The 17,785-nt window shown below is 42.5% G+C and overlaps 1 protein-coding gene across 3 annotated transcripts in view; it reads left to right on the top strand.

The window, feature by feature from the left end:
* AdamTS-A (ADAM metallopeptidase with thrombospondin type 1 motif A) overlaps positions 1 to 17,785 on the top strand; it is a 194,171-nt gene that overhangs the window by 136,401 nt on the left and 39,985 nt on the right. For all 3 annotated transcript variants that reach the window (XM_087356043.1, XM_087356041.1, XM_087356042.1), the window contains 3 exons: positions 13,468 to 13,745; positions 15,063 to 15,137; positions 15,228 to 15,388. In XM_087356043.1, the coding sequence (XP_087212169.1) occupies positions 13,468 to 13,745; positions 15,063 to 15,137; positions 15,228 to 15,388 (514 nt within the window). The remainder of the gene's footprint in view (positions 1 to 13,467; positions 13,746 to 15,062; positions 15,138 to 15,227; positions 15,389 to 17,785) is intronic.

Raw genomic sequence — 17,785 nt, forward strand, 5'->3', positions numbered from 1 at the left:
ACCAAACAAAAATAAGAACACGCATTTCTCGTAATAAATTGGTTGTTAAGTTTCGGCCTACTTTTTAATTTTATGAGGAAATATATGTTTCTTCCCCCCCCCCCCTCCCCTCCATAAATGTCGAAGGAGTTGCCGAAGGTTTGTTAGTTTTTCATGAAAATCATATCCCAAGAAGAGATCCATTCTTCTACATTTTAATGTCATGCCATAGTAACATCAACATGGCAATTTTGCGTACTTCTGCCATGGTGACGTCAGCAGCGTCGATTAATAACTGAGGGTCCTGAATATTAGCGTGGTGACATGTTTGAAAAATATGTAGTATTTGTTGTAGTGCCATATCTTCCTTTCAAGAATATAAGACAATAATACGGTGGCAATGCGAAATGTAGGCTGTATTAGCTTTGGCTTTCGTAACAGAAACGAATGAACTAGTGTCGTTACGAATTTGAAACATTGCATGATGATTCATCATATGTCATAGCCAACTTACAAAAATCATTTTTGTTAGAAGATGTAAATGTGCCTACAGTTATACTTTTAAATTTTTGGCCGTACATGATAAATTTATAATTGTAAGAATCTGTAGACCTTTATAACAGTGTGATTTACACAAGTGAATCACTTATTGTGTAATTTTAAATTTATTTTTAAGAGAAAAAAGAGCCATGTATGATTTGAGGTTTTCACAGCGGTGAGTATGAAGATTTCTGTCTTCTGGGTTGTTGCGCTGTGTAGTCTGGTCGATGTTTATCGACGTTTCAGAGGTCATACTGCCTCCATCATCAGGGCGATGAAGATTTCTGTCTTCTGGGTTGTTGCGCCGTGGAGTATGGTCGATGTTAACCAACGTTTCAGAGGTCATACTGCCTCCGTCATCAGGGCGATGAGTATGAAGATTTCTGTCTTCTGGGTTGTTGCGCTGTATAGTCTGGTCGATGTTAACAAACGTTTCAGAGGTCATACTGCCTCCGTCATCAGGGCGATGAGTATGAAGATTTCTGTCTTCTGGGTTGTTGCGCCGTGGAATATGGTCGATGGTTACCAACGTTTCAGAAGTCATACTGCCTCCGTCATCAGGGCACAACAACCCAGAAGACAGAAATCTTCAAAGATGAGCCACGTGTTCTTGACAGAAGTTTCTGTAATGTCAGTCCAGTGATCTTGACTGTAGTTAAATAGACAGTTTTGTGTTTGTGTGCTACGAGTCTGGGGTTTTTGATTTATCGACAAGTTGAATTACTTATAATTCCATAAGCGTTTTGTAGGCTCAGAATTAATCTGACAAGAGGATAGAGTTGATAAATTTCACAATGAAATATTTTATGTATGAAGCAACATTAATATTCTGGAAAGATTCGAACTCGTGACGTGTTTAAAGCATTCCATTAGTGCTTTTACTCCAGAACTGATACGTTCAGCAGGACAAGGCACAGATTTATTTTCCCTTTGAGCAAGTTCACAATTCTAGCCGATATACGAGGGTCGCTCATTAAGTAATGCCCCACATTTTTTTTCTCAGCCAATAATGAAGATAGAAAAGTGTACTTTTACATGCTTGAGATTTGATGTTTCCCGCGTTCGTGTACGGAGTTTCAAATGATTCCAACCGATAGCGGAGCTGTTGTGAACTGTTAAAATGGCGTCTGTGAACGACTCTCGTTACAAGCAACGAGCTGTAATTGAATTCCTTGTTGCTGAAAAAGAAACGGTGGTGAACATTCATAAACGTTTGTGTGCTGTGTATGGAAGCTGTGCAGTCGATAGGAGCACCGTTGGTCGCTGGGCTAAGAGAGTTAAAGCTTCAGGAAGTGAAGAAACCGAGCTCCGTGATCTGCCGCGCTCTGGGCGTCCTGCCACAGCCACCACTCCAGACATGTTGAACCGCGCGGATGCCATTATTCGTGAGGATCGGCGCATCACAACTCGACAATTGGCCCAACAGCTTTCAGTCAGCAATGGAAGTGTGATTGCAATTATCCAGGCTCTCGCATATTCGAAGGTGTGCGCAAGATGGGTTCCACGAAGTCTCACAGCAGACCACAGGATTCAAAGGAAAACGATTTCTTCTGAATTGTTGGAGCGTTTTGATGCTGAGGGAGAGGTCTTTCTGTCCCGGATCATTACAGGTGACGAAACCTGGATACACCACTTTGAGCCAGAGACAAAAAGGCAGTCAATGGAGTGGCATCATCCTCAATCACCGAGAAAGAAGAAATTCAAGACAACTCCCTCCGCCGGAAAAGTCATGATGACTGTCTTTTGGGACAGTGATGGGGTCATTCTTGTGGATGTGATGCCAAGAGGTGCGACCATCAATTCAGACGCGTACATCAGGACCCTGAAAACCCTCAAGAAGCGTTTTCGACGAGTTCGGCCTCACAAGCATCCAGCAGAAATTTTGCTCCTGCACGACAATGCACGCCCTCACACAAGTCTGCGAACCCGGGAAGAAATCACCAAATTGGGTTGGACGGTGCTACCCCATCCACCCTACAGTCCAGATCTGGCACCCTCCGACTTCCATCTCTTTGGGCCACTTAAAGATGCTATCCGCGGAACAAGATTTGAAGATGACGAGAGCGTGATTCAAGCAGTGAGGACATGGCTACGTGCACAGGACAAGAGCTGGTACCGGCAAGGCATGCATGCACTTGTTCCACGCTGGCGTAAAACCGTACAAGTTGATGGGGACTATGTGGAAAAATAGTATGTGTAAAGGAAACATTGATTTATATTGTCACTAAATTTGAGCCATCTTGAATAAATATGTTCTGAGGAAAAAAATGTGGGGCATTACTTAATGAGCGACCCTCGTAGATATACTGCTGTTTTAATAATTCCTTATCATCTGGTTGCAGGGTCGTTGAAATTTCACAGACACACAAAGAGAGATAGACGCATGCTTTATAACCTTGTATTAACTAATAACCTGTAACAAATTTAGGTAATTAACTTCGTGAGGTCTGAGGTTCACACAGCGGTGAAAGTGTCGATGTTGTTCTGGTGGGCTGTGAAGATAAAAGCAGTGTTTCTCTGTAACACCTACAAGTTCACAAGGCGTCACACCCCAGAAAAACGGTGGCAGATAATAATCTGCTCGGGTGTAGAAGACAAATATGGGTAGCTTTTAGTATGCGAGTGACCTCTGGGGGTGTAAATAACCAATTTAACTTGCGGTTACGACGTAGGGTAAGTTTTAGCTTGCTGGTTGCCACTACTAGGTAACAACAACCAGTTGATTCAGATAATTTGTGATAACACATACGCGCCTGGGTCGTCCATATTATGAAGCTTCTTATTACGCGAACTACTCTACCCTCGTATCGCTGTATCCTTGCTGGGCTTAAATAATTTCTCAAAAACCATAAATTTTGTTCATTTTGAATGTAAGAGACCGAGTTTTTTACCTATACGAAACCATGTATAATGCATTGTGCCGCCAGAAACCTGATTCAGAACGTCACTTTAGGGGTGGAAGGGTATTTGGCATTTTTTCTTGTGTTTGTGAATTAGTTAGGTTAGGTTAACCCTCATGTTTATATTCTTTATTCTTCTGTCAGTCGGGAAGAAACAAAACAAATCGTTAGTTTGTACTGCGTTGATTACGTAGCTGGCGATAAGTAGTATATTGGTGTACTGGTTCTTTGGTTATTTAACGACACTGTTTAAATTACAGAAGTCTTAAATCGTGAAATGAGATAAGAATGTGATAATGAAAGGCGAGCTGATGAAGTTTGGGGAGAAGGGGCCACGGTTTGACTTTAATTAATGCCCCAGACTGAGATTAGCAGGTAATGTGGCCGAGATCTGAGCGGTGTACTTGCAGAATGTAAGTCCAGTGGAATAGTTATTGCAAGAATTGTAGGAAATAAGATAAAAGACCTAGAATACACGCAACATTGCAGTGCCTTCCACTGGACATTCCAGCCTGGAATATGCTCTTGGCTGGATGTCTAAAGTATGGGAAGTCTTAGTAAAAGTAATTAATTTTACATGTCAAACATGTGACATGCTATGGCTATTGTTAGGATACTGGTTTCAGGTCGCGCGCATTTGCTGTTTCATTGCGTGTGTTAGCTGCTGGCGACTACAAACTGCTGGTTGCATAGGCCCACGTCTGCTACTCCTGGAAATCTGCCAATGCTAAATTTTCTCTCAGACAGGGCCAGTGTCGCTTTTTGTGTGTGATACACCTAGTGACCCCTACAAGAATGATATTAAAGTTACGAGAAACGTACATTGTACCTCTTGTAAAAATATAGGTTTCTTCGTGTCCAGAAGTACATATGGGGATATCCCATCACCATGAACTAACCAAAGTTTTGTGAAAGGTAATGAAATCGTATTGTTTTCGGAAGGTCCAGGTTACAATCTAGGATGTGTTACCTGCTGCCCTGATACGTTCCACATATTTTTTCCAACTTTCTACTTATGAATGTGCGTCTGTAACTTACCTACACGTATGACAAGCCGCAACTTAGGCATCCAGACGCCTTGTTCTTATTATGGAGCACTACGTTCAGTCTCAGTGCAGACCATGTGGAGTTTCTGCTGGAAAATTTGTATTTTATTGCTGGCATTTAATTGACTTTTCTCCTGTCAGTCATCATTACTTCAGTGCTCCGAGCTCCTTCGCCCTCGGCTTCAACGGCGTCAGGAGTAAGATGGCGCCACTGTGGGTACTCTTGAGACCGCAATGCCGCACTGCCGAATTATCCTACCACTTTTTATCCACCAATATTTATAGTGGTCCGGGGTAGCTCCGTCAGTGGAGTGATTAGGTTACGGGTTTCATGGACGGGGATTGAATCCCTGCAGGACAGGATGTTTAAATTCGACATTTGTCCAGATCGATTCTGAGGCTTACCCAGCCTCCTAAATAGTGTGTACATGAAGATTTCTGTCTTCTGGGTTGTTGCGCTGTGTAGTATGGTCGATGTTAACCAATGTTTCGGAGGTCATACTGCCTCCATCATCAGGGCGATGAAGATTTCTGTCTTCTGGGTTGTTGCGCTGTGTAGTCTGGTCGATGTTAACCAACGTTCCAGAGGTCATACTGCCTTTGTCATCAGAGTATGAAGATTTCTGTCTTCTGGGTTGTTGCGCTGTGTAGTATGGTCGATGTTAACCAATGTTTCGGAGGTCATACTGCCTCCATCATCAGGGTGATGAATATTTCTGTCTTCTGGGTTGTTGCGCTGTGTAGTATGGTCGATGTTAACCAATGTTTCGGAGGTCATACTGCCTCCATCATCAGGGCGATGAAGATTTCTGTCTTCTGGGTTGTTGCGCTGTGTAGTCTGGTCGATGTTAACCAACGTTCCAGAGGTCATACTGCCTTTGTCATCAGAGTATGAAGATTTCTGTCTTCTGGGTTGTTGCGCTGTGTAGTATGGTCGATGTTAACCAATGTTTCTGAGGTCATACTGCCTCCATCATCAGGGCGATGAATATTTCTGTCTTCTGGGTTGTTGCGCTGTGTAGTATGGTCGATGTTAACCAATGTTTCGGAGGTCATACTGCCTCCATCATCAGGGCGATGAAGATTTCTGTCTTCTGGGTTGTTGCGCTGTGTAGTCTGGTCGATGTTAACCAACGTTCCAGAGGTCATACTGCCTCCGTCATCAGGGCGATGAATACGGAGGCAGTATGACCTCTGAAACGTCGGTAAACATCGACCAGACTACACATCGCAACAACCCAGAAGACAGAAATCTTCATACTCACCGCTGTGAAAACCTCAAATCATACATAGTGTGTACATGTGCTTCCGTTGAGTGGTAAAGCGGCCGGAACGTGAAGATAATCACTCACCTTCATGTGTTTTTCAGCATTGTTGTATTGATAAATCAGAACAATCATGCATGTTTCTATAAAATCAGAAAAAATTTCCATGCTTTACTTCGTTTTGACGAAAGAGAACAAAGTTACATAAGTGAAGATACTTATGTCTGTCTTCCATTAACAATGCTGTTGTTTCCGCATATAGAATAAAAGAGAATGATGGGAAGTCTGAAAATATCCCCACGCAGCTTGTGAGATGTGTATCCAGGTACACAGCAAAGAATGCCTCCTCCTTAAGTTACCTTTTCCACGTGGAGTCGTGGTCTCGCTCGATCCATCCACCTGTAACGTGGATTCACATCTTTACAAGCCCTACAACAGGTGTCATCCTGTTTGACATTTCGGGTCATGAGATAGGGTCAGGGTTGTGGTAGACACGTGGGGCCCTCCCTTGGCGATATTTTCTACTACTAGTTATGTTGCTATTATCCTTTTGTAATGTAAATGATGATTCCGCTCAAGAGTATATCAAGAGTACAACAGCCAGGTATTCTGCTCAGTGCAGCTGGTGAGAAAAATTACCGAAGGATTTATATAACAATGTATTACTAGGAGACAATTAAGATTTCCGTCCTCTGGGTTGTTGCGCTGTGTAGTCTGGTCGATGTTTATCGACGTTTCAGAGGTCATACTGCCTCCGTCATCAGGACGATGAAGATTTCTGTCTTCTGGGTTGTTGTGCTGTGTAGTCTGGTCGATGTTTATCGACGTTTCAGAGGTCATACTGCCTCCGTCATCAGGACGATGAAGATTTCTGTCTTCTGGGTTGTTGTGCTGTGTAGTCTGGTCGATGTTTATCGACGTTTCAGAGGTCATACTGCCTGCGTCATCAGGACGATGAAGATTTCCGTCTTCTGGGTTGTTGCGCTGTGTAGTCTGGTAGATGTTTATCGACGTTTCAGAGGTCATACTGCCTCCGTCATCCGTTTATCTCCATTCCATGATGATTGCATTTTCACATTTTTAATTTTTTCGTCCTTTCTTTTTGCTTTTCTTTAGTATTAACCTACATTTGCTTATGCCAACGAAAAGGAAAGCATTGTCCACTCACAGTTTCTGTCTGTCGCACCTTTGAACTCCTGAACTCTTACTAAGAATTGAGACGCACTGGTGTATTCGAACTTTGATTAGATCACATTGGTCAAGTTGAGGTTGTCAGTGTTGACAATCTGGGTTGTAACTCCCCCACTCCCCGGATTTTGTTTCGAAGGAAAATACTGCCTCCTTCTTCAGAGTTTGGTATCTTCTTCTATGTCCCACGGCATCACAACCCAAAAGACCATATTTTCTGATGGTATTTAATAATTATGCATTTAAGTCGTGTTTGAAATTAAGGTAAATGTCTTATTTGGTTATTAATTTCATGTGCATACGTACTATTTGTGGGATTGAGCGTTGATGAGAAATTTTAAAACAAAAAGTTGAGTGTAGAGATTTCTATGAGCGATGATCTTCTACATTCCTGTCATTTTTATCTTCTTCGATTCGTTTATTCTATTTATAGAGTTCGTGAAGGGTGTAACAGTAAGTCCGCACCATCTTTGACAAGAAGATGGCGACTCCGTGTATACTCGGGCTATATGGGGCGATATTTGCCAATTACTCGGCATTTTAATAAATATGGATCGTAATATGGACGCGGTTGTGGCGACATCGTAACCTCGAACTATAATTCAAACGGCACTGAGTTTAATTTTACGAAGACTAGACCTTGATAGGCGACCGTCATCCATGAACTAAAGTTGGTTCAATGTACAAGAGCTCGACAGCTGTTGCCGGCAAGAGTGGCCCAATTGCCATACTTTATTTTTGTCTGGTCCATTCGGAATGAAGAAAAGTTGCAAAGGGTGTTTAACGTGGAATGATATGAGAGGTTGATCACGTTCAGTTAACTTTAAAATAATAGAAGGTAGTGACTGTTGCCTGTTTTAGGGCACAATCTCGACATCCGTCTAGATCCCGGCACTTATGGGTAAAACTGTCCAAAGCGTTGGAGCTTGAACCGGTTTGGTCGTTAAGATGAATCTGATGGAGGTGCGTCTTCAGCATGGAAAGTGGATGTTACCTAAGTAGCTCAGGAGCGGCTTCTTCCTCTGTCAGAGTGTTTGTTCATTTATTGAAAATTTGATACGCGAAATATCGAACGACAGACATTGATGTCTAATTGACCTTTTCTGCCATAGTCTCTTGTAATTATTAATCTGACATCTCATTCAGGGAGGGTATGTAAATGTTAAAATAAAGCGTAGCTATAAATCATTTCACGAGTGATGACGGTAATATTATATTTCGGAAGGTCAGATGTCAGACTCGGGCGATTGTGGTCCAAGGAGAATCGCTGAATCTTCCGATGCCTTCCCGTGGCATTGAAATGTAACCCACGATAAACTTTCAGCCTGGAGGGGCACGTATTGTCCGGATACAATAAAGAAGTCTTTACCGCGCTGAGAACCCCAAGTCTTTAAATGCGTAGGCTTCCACCAGACTTACACGGCGCTACACGCCAGAAGACAGCTATTTTTTTTTCCGAAGTGTTAGCTGGGTTGTCACGGCTAACACGGTTTGGTCACTCCGCCCCTGCTTTGTCCCACTGACGAAAAATAGGTGCCTGTCTGTATTCCACACTTGTTACGTGGGTAAGCTGAATGCCCATGTAACACAAGAATCACCAAAGTTCAAAACGTAACAAATTGTTTATTTATTTGTCGGATTTTAACATTGATTTAAAGAAGGAGGAAAATCAAAGCTTTGTCACATTTATGGAAGAAACGTTTGGCTTAATGTTGATGTCAAATCCTGAATGTAGTACTACTAGATCAAAATCTTGTATAGATATGGTGTTTGCACGAAATGTTGATACTCTAAAGTACACAAATTTTATATCATATTTCAGCTACCACAGACCCATCTTAAGCGTAACTAATTCAAGTTAAATAAGCAAAGTCTTAATCAAACTTTACTCAATTTTAAAGCATGTATAAAGGAAATATTTAGAATAAAGCCAATATATAAACTTCCTTTCCGTATAGACGTATTTACGTCTAATTCTTCGGAACCGTGGTTCCACTGACAACTTTTTCTTCATGTTTCAGTCCCACTTTACATCTCTTTTATTAACTTGTAACGTTTTCTTATTTTTGTTGTTGAAAGTTTGCATGAAATTCTCCTAGTGGGACTGGAGCCAAATAGGTTACTATTTAGAACAAGAACGTGTGAGTAAGTGGCAAGTTCAGCCTAGTCGAGAGAACTTGTCTCGTGCTTTTAGAAGGCGCTGGCGGTCAGAATCAGAGAACTCGTTTGCACTTTTATCGCCAGCAAACTTGAGCCTACGCTGGAGTCTGGCCACTTTTCTAACAGATTTACATTTTAAATTATAATGACATTTACTTTATTTTATTCTTGGTAATGAAACTATTCTGGCTTCGAAAATGTGTTTATGTCTGCGAATTCGATTGCCTCAAATACCAGTGCTGCCGACAGACTAATATTTTATTTTATTAATAACAGACCATCATTTTATTAGTAGACCTGTTATTTGTCAAATTAATTTGATAGCACATAAATTTTTGTCTTGAAAGTATACGAACTAATCTATTAATAAAATTAGTAACACGTGCCATGTGAAGTCTAAACCGCTTCAGAATTAAAACATCTGAATTTAGGCAGAGATATTTCGTGACCAGCCTCAAAGACAGATCTACACGACAATTTAAAATCTTAATTAATGGCAGTAATAAGTGTGATTGTAGCAGACAAATAAAAATATTAACCTAGTATTTAATTATGAGGTTAAGAATGTAATTGATTAATGGCTACAATCTTACCAAATATGCTTATACATGAAAAAGATTTACGCTTTTAAGACGTTTTTAAGTGGTGGTACCATGCAAATGTTTTGGCTATGTAAGATATGAATTTTGTACAACTGTTATCCAAGTAGGGTCGAACTACTCGACATACGACTCGTATTTTGCGTCAGATATAATTATTTTTTCAGTTACGTACTTATTTATTTTTTATTTAGTTACGTAAGCGTACAATTGGATGGATATACGGACGGACAGTCAAGAACATTCCAGTTGAAGGCGTAGACGTAACAAGCGGCTGGATTTAAAAATTGGCGTGAGTCAGAGGAATATAAATTTTTGTGTCATTCATGAACCCTTGGGACAGGGTTGAGGGGTGTTTTGTCTCATTGATCCTTTCGCATGCCACTCACGGGAGACGTCTTTAATCTGTGTCTGGTGGAAGATTAACACGGCGAAACAGATGGCGGGAGAGATCTATGAGGCTTGCTTAATTAACCGGAACTCACAAGAAACGTGTGGTATTGTGTTCTTAGATTCAAGATAGTGTTGAATGTAGTATGGTAGAGCATATGGAAGGCAACTGTCAGAAATAACATCACTTTAACCACTGAGTTGTTGGTATTTAACCCTTCTCGTACTGCGTTTCCTTTAAGCTGAAATTCCTTTGCACGTTTTTCCCCCCCGTAAAATTAGTCATTTAGATACACGTTTAAGAAAAGAATGGCGGTACAATTTCGTTTCACTGAAGATATTTATAGGAAACAAGGTTCGTTTGTCTGGGTTAAATACCTCGTTTGTAACGTTCCTGACGCATTCCTACAAAAACTTGGTTCGGAAGCCTCAAGGTAAGGGTCCAGTCGGAAGATCTGGGCTAAGATGGAAAGGTAATATTAAAGTGAATCTTCAGGAAAATGGGTTGGATGGTGTGGATTGGATTTTTGTGATTCTGGATTGGGACTTGTGGCAGACTGATGTGAACTAGTACAGGGAGTTAATAGATTTGGTTAAGTTGGCATTCTTATTTGAACTTTGTAGCTTGTACTATTGTAATTGCTTATGTGGAAGTAGGTATAATTTAACCAAGAATTCGATCCCATATCTCACGGCGTTACCATATTGAAAAAGGAGACTTGGCGCCGATTATGAGTATATAAGTTGTTGAAAGTTGAAAATAAATGCTGTTTTATTTACTGTACTTACACGATATTTTTAGGCGATAACAGCGACAGTGATGCCACGGTGGTCTAGCGGTTAGAACGCTGGCCTTGTAATCCTGGGGGTCTCGGGTTCGATTCCCGGCGGTGCCCGAATTTATAACTTGTGTTGGGCAAGGCCGTGGTCTAGGCAACACGGAGTTTTCCTTCGGGGGCTTCCCCGGTTTCTCCGTGGCATCCCATTTACACACAGAAGAAGGCAATGGCAAACCACTTCTGGATCATCTGCCAAGAACGTATATGAACAGGTCCCAGTCCGAGAAAAGGATGGAAGGATCCTGTTCATATGGACCTGTCGTCAGACAGAACACTAAATAATAAAAAATCAGAATATTAATTGTTTGTTACAAGCACTTCGGTTGTCTATTGTTATCATTAAGCTTACGCCGTTAAGAGCACGTAAGCCATCTCATCTGTACCGATCCGATAAGAGTTCGCAATCTTAGTTCCCTCAGAAATACGCTGAGATAAAATCAGAGGTAATAAAGCGAAGTCCGAATATTATCCCAACATCTGCCTGAATAAATTTACAGAACCAATAGTAAACCTGAATCACAACAATAACGCCAGGGCATCGAACCAAGGAAATCCCTTGAGAAAAGACCGTTCCCTTCCAAAATAGAAAATTCCGTACGTGGGACATATGACGTTATTTGTCATATTCAATCAATTTACACTTCAGAGGACAGTCTGGAAGGACTGAAACAATGCATAACTTGACCTCACTTTGATGACATCATCAGCGCTAAAACTTGCATACTATGAATGTTTCTGTGGTCATTCATTCCACACCGAGAAAGGATCAAATCTGTTAACCTTAGTGTCTGCAAATGGGACAATGCAAAGTTCATTGTCACACTATGATTCACTATGCAGTAGCCTTTCGCTTCAAAAATAAAGTGTCATATCTGTCACAGAACAATCTTTGATCCCAATTGAAAGATTTTTATTGCATTACAACTTCATTGTTCGGCGTTACATTTTTACTTCTTGTGATGGATGGTTAGCAATGTGAGGTTTTGGACTTCATTACCCAAACCCTTTTTAGAGAAATCGTAACTGCTACGATTCTGATGGAAAGAGCTACTTAAATGTAAAATATCCCAACACTCGCTTCCTCGAAGCAAAAATCCGTCTAAGTGATGGTTCGTGTTCATTTGTTTGGATTTTGGACCTTACGGGATAACACTTAAGCTTATGTGCCCTTCCATCTTTAGATTCCCCGTCATTCTTGGCAGAAAATCTACATGAACGAGCAGAATACTTTCCCCCCCCCTCCCCCCCCCCCCAAGACATTCACGCATTCGTCAAACTAAACTTCGACTAGAAGTTCAGGGTTTGGGAATGGAATGTGTTAATTTGTACGGCAACGAACTTACCCAGAGAAATTTTTTTTATCAACTGGGATCAAAGTTATATATTCTAGTAAGGAGAAATGTCAAGCATCAACACTGTTTCCCCTTTAGCGCGTAGGATGCAAACCACCCAGCAATGCCCGACATTCGTTCGGAAACGAATCCTAAAACATAACCTTCGCGGTATCATCTCAACGATAACATCTTAGTCAATGTCAGTACATGTGCTAAATTCAGAGTTCGTTTCAATTCTTCAGTGCCACAAAGAACAGCAGTGACCTAAGTCGCTGACTGGGACCTGTTCATATACGTTCTTGGCGGATGATCCAGAAGTGGTTTGCCATTGCCTTCTTCTGTGTATGAATGGAGTAATTGTTGGGATGCCACGGAGAAACCGGGGAAGCCCACGGAGGAAAACTCCGTGTTGCCTAGACCACGGCCTTGCCCAACACAAGTTATAAATTCAGGCACCGCCGGGAATCGAACCCGAGACCCCAGGATTACAAGGCCAGCGTTCTAACCGCTAGACCACCTCATCTTATTATTATTTAGTGTTCTGTCTGACGACAGGTCCATATGAACAGGATCCTTCCATCCTTTTCTCGGACTGGGACCTGTTCATATACGTTCTTGGCAGATGATCCAGAAGTGGTTTGCCATTGCCTTCTTCTGTGTGTGAATGGGATGCCACGGAGAAACCGGGGAAGCCCCCGGAGGAAAACTTCGTGTTGCCTACACCACGGCCTTGCCCAACACAAGTTATAAATTCGGGCACCGCCGGGAATCGAACCCGAGACCCCAGGATTACAAGGCCAGCGTTCTAACCGCTAGACCACCTCATCTTATTATTATTTAGTGTTCTGTCTGACGACAGGTCCATATGAACAGGATCCTTCCATCCTTTTCTCGGACTGGGACCTGTTCATATACGTTCTTGGCAGATGATCCAGAAGTGGTTTGCCATTGCCTTCTTCTGTGTGTGAATGGAGTAATTGTTGGGATGCCACGGAGATACCGGGGAAGCCCCTGGAGGAAACCCCGTGTTGCCTTTACCACGGCCTTGCCCAACACAAGTTATAAATTCGGGCACCGCCGGGAATCGAACCCGAGACCCCCAGGATTACAAGGCCAGCGTTCTAACCACCGGGGCTAATATTCTGATTAACAAAGTTTATTACGTATCGCTAGCTCATATTTATTGTTGCTGGTCACAATAATTGGTTTCAATGTTTTTGTTTTCAGATCATGATGATGACTTCCTTGAGCCCGCAGCCATGTTGTTAAACCGAACGCACTCTGGAGAGCAGTACGTTGGAGAAGGCGAACGCCCAAGTGGGAGGCGTTCGAAACGAACTGTGGATAACGAATATTACTATGATTCTGGACTGTCAGCGCCCAAGAGAAACAAACGATCGTATTCCCAGGAATACTTCATCGAACTCATGGTGGTTGCCGACAAGAAGATGGCAGAATACCATGGAGACGGTCTCTACCACTACATCCTGACTTTAATGTCCATTGTGAGCACGTTGTTGTTGTTGTTGGAGACGGGGAGGTCTGTTATTATAGTTACTATGTAGCAAGGAATTCAGAAATTTGTAAATTGTACTCCTTAGCGAGTATTAGTATCATGATGTTACGTCGAATCGGATGCGGTGCGTATGTTCGGCGATGTGAGAAACGCAGACAAGGTTTAATTTGAAATCTGAAGCGAATATAATAGTAAAATGTACCCATAGGAGTCAAGGCAGACGCCTGGATTAATCTGGCAGTGGAAAACATTCATTTGATGGCCTTTGAAAAGGGCAGTAGATCTTCGAGTTTCATGAATAGCGAAGAATTTCTTAACCGGTTGAGCATTCATCAGTTGTTTTAAGTTTGTGAAGATTGTTATTGGAATTAGCATCTTTTAGTGTGGCAGGTATTGACCGACGTTTCAGAGGTCCTTGCTGGCTGCGTCATTAAAGAATTGAATCTGTGATGATTTAGCCAATAAGCTCCTGCGAAACGTTAGAATCTACTCGACTGCAAGGTGCTACATCCCAGAAAAGAGACTTCTTAATACTTGTCGCTATGAGAACCTTTAATCTCATCTTTAAATTTACTCCTGATACATTGATGGCCTATTAAGAAAAACAACTTAAAGCCATGGAACGGATATAAAAGGAAGCTGAAACATTTGTTTCAGATGTGTTATAAAACGCGAGCAGTATCAGACATCAGCGTATGACTCTCTGCTACGACTTCCATAAAAAAATTTGGCCTTGAGATAAAAGTGACGGGAAAAAGGACCATAGATCTTCCTTAGAGATGTCACTCGACATTTGGCTAACTAAAGCCCTCGAGAAACTGTCAGATACGGTTGGTTCTCAGTTGTCATTTCTTTCGAATGAGAAGGCGAAAGTGGGGGGGGGGGGGAGACAGTAATTCTCCTTTCATGGTATACAGCAGTTTCTCCTATAACGCGAGAGTTGCGTTTCTGGAAGAAAAAAAAACGCGTTGTGGAAAAGTCGTGTTATAGAAATCCTCGGTTATATTGGAATTTAGGGGTTAGGAGTAGAGAGTTTTTTTTTGTCGTATTATGAATTTTAATAATAAGTGTCTTAATGATGATTTTAATCAGAAAACAGCGGAAAATGGAACAATTTTTCATACTTGCGTTTATGGTTTACGTCTCTGAATTCCTTTATTTGCTTTATTTCGAACGCGGTATGAAATCAGCCATCTTTATCTTGAACGCAAATAATGTGTTTGTGCTATACTTCAATATAATTAGATCAGACATGTAATTAGTTGGTCCTTGCTTTTGTTTTTAATTACGGGATGTTTTCTTACAGGTGGCCCAGATTTATAAAGATGCCTCAGTCGGAAATCCAGTCTCCGTGGCTGTAGTTAAGGTGGAAATATTAAAGGTAAGAAAGGCTTGAAGGCATTGTGAAAATGTAGTTAGAACACGTGATTTTCAGGCTAATCTTTTGACACCAAAGTTTGGATGTTGACAGGAGATGGAGTTCGTAGCTCGAGACAACAGGCGAAGGGAGGCGAATCATGACGGAATCTCGGCGGCGGAGATGCTGCGCAAATTCTGTGACTGGCAGAATTCCGTCAACACCGTGGACGACAGCAGCCCGTTCCACCACGACACCGCCCTGCTTCTGACCAGGTAGATGCGGTTCTGTAGTCACTACGTTCTGGCTCAGCCGCTGCTGACGTATCCCCGCATTCCGGTTCCGGTTTTAGTACAGAACGAATTGAATGTCCAAGAATAAATGATGTTGTAACCAAAACAAAGAGATGCTGGCCATCTGGCAGCATTGGAGTTTAACTTTCAAATAGGAAATCAGATAGGTAAACTTGTTTCTTATTGTTAGTGTTGGTCTTTAGCCCTGTAAATTCTTCCGAAACGCTGGTATCTACCTACAAGTACACAGGGCGTTACAACCCAGAAGATCAACATCGACGTCTTCACCATCGTGAGAACCTCGATTCTCCTCAGTAAAATCTTCTCGGGCAATCGGCCGCGGCTGATTGCCCGAGAAGATTTTATTGATTGTACTCGCCGCGAAAGTCTCAAATCCTCGATTCTCTTGTTTCTTGTTTTCGAGTTTGGTATCCCTGCTCTAGTGGTCTCTTATGAGGGTAGGTTAGGTTAGTTTGGGTTGGGTTAGGTTAGGTTTGGTTGTTAAATATCAAAGCCGGCGTCTCTGCGTTAGGCTTTGCAACTCAGCGTCTTTTTGTGACGTAATCAGTGAATTTTCGGCGCTCACCTGTGGTATGTGGCGTCTTTCATCACGAACGTAGACGTCGATAGTAACGGCGTCGATTTCCAGACGGCGATCCCAATGGCTTTGCGCGGATAGTTTGTTAAATATTGCGTCAAATCTCGACGAATGCCGTCTCGACGTTCGGCGTCGGTTCTACCGCTTCCTCCTCAACGCCATTCTGAACGTCGACAACTCGAAATGCCTTGTTATGACGTCGCTCGAATACCAGGCGTCGGTTTTCCAACGTAACATCTAGATGCATCCGATTCATTCCCCATCAAGTGTGGCGTCGGGACACGGCGTCGGTTTTGAAACGTATCCTTGGAGGCCATATGGTTTCGCCGATGTCAAACATGGCTTATTTTGACGTCGTGGCGACGATTGGTGTCGCGACGCCTGACGTCGATTTTTCGATTTTTCTTGGGTTATGTTCTGGACGCCCATCTGAAGTATATGTGACGTCTGTTGGCCTTTGACGACGCTCGGCGTCGGTTATTTAACTTCTTGGAGGCCATATAGAGGTTCTATAATGTAAAACATGGCCTATTTTGACGTCTTGGCGACCGAGGGCGTCGCGACGCCCGGCGTCGTTTTTATTTTTTGCTTCGAATGAGATCTGGACGGCCATCTGAAGTATATATGGGTTTACTGGCCGTTGAAGACGCTTGGCGTCTCGACGCACGGCGTCGGATATGAAAACATCTTCTTAATGGCTATACAGATTTTCGTCAATGTCAAACATAACCTATTTTTACATCGTGGCGACGATTGGCGTCGCGACGCCCGGCGTCGGTTTTTCGAATTTGCTTGGAATGTGTTCTGGAGTCTCATCTGAAGTATTCACGGCGTCTATTGGCCTTCGACGACGCATGGCGTCGAGACGCTCGTCTCTTTTTAAATTTGGTTATGGGCTACGTAGTGTTAACTCTTAATACACCCCGTCATATCTCCTGTATGGACGGTGTCTCGACGCCTAGCTTCTTGTTCCGATGACCTTTTAAAATAGCGTTCCGACGCTCAAATATCGAAATATGGCGACTCCATGGCGAGTACGGGGTTTGAGTCGCGACGTTGGGTTTTCGTTTTGCAACTGTTTGGAGGCCATGCAGAAGTCAGAATGGCCTCTTTCGTCGTCGTCGTGACGAGAGTTCTCGCGATTCGTAGCGTCGGTTTTTATACGTCGGTCAGTTGACTTTTCGAGATTCATCTGCAGTAAATAGGTCGTCCCATGTCAGGACGATTGGCGTCGAGGCTCGGCGTCAATGTTGTAATTTATTTTCAAGGCCGCTCACATTCTGAATTTCTGTTATGGCGGCGCGGCGTCTACTGTCTTCCGTCTAACGTATTTTTTAATGGCATCCGAAGTTTACGGCAGCAGGTGGTAGGTGATATATAATACGTTCAGGTGGGTTAGGTAAGATTCGGTTGCATTGAATTGGTCTTGTTTGGTTTGGGTTGTGTTCCCTGGGGTTTGATTAGGTTAGTTTAGGTTGTGTTTCTTACCGGGGGCTTTTACGTTCCTTACTTGAAGGGATTTAATTTCGCGTTTTGAAATGTATACAGAGCGTCCCACGAACGTGTGTGCAATTATAATTCGAAATAGTAACCTTGTTATCGATCTCCGTGTGTTGTGGTATCAACAAGACCACCAGGGCCTATATTCACAACGCTTTCCCCGACCGATGGATAGGACGCAGTGGATCTGTTAAGTACCACCAACCCTCGTGATCGCCAAATTGAATCAGTTGCTCGCGCTGTCAACTGTGCCACGAAGCTAACGATAGTCAAGAAGATGG

The sequence above is a fragment of the Zootermopsis nevadensis genome, unplaced genomic scaffold, assembly GCF_977971745.1.
Source record: "Zootermopsis nevadensis isolate Lab colony 2312 unplaced genomic scaffold, Znev_1.0 Znev_ptg000025l, whole genome shotgun sequence".
Lineage (NCBI taxonomy): Eukaryota > Metazoa > Arthropoda > Insecta > Blattodea > Termopsidae > Zootermopsis > Zootermopsis nevadensis.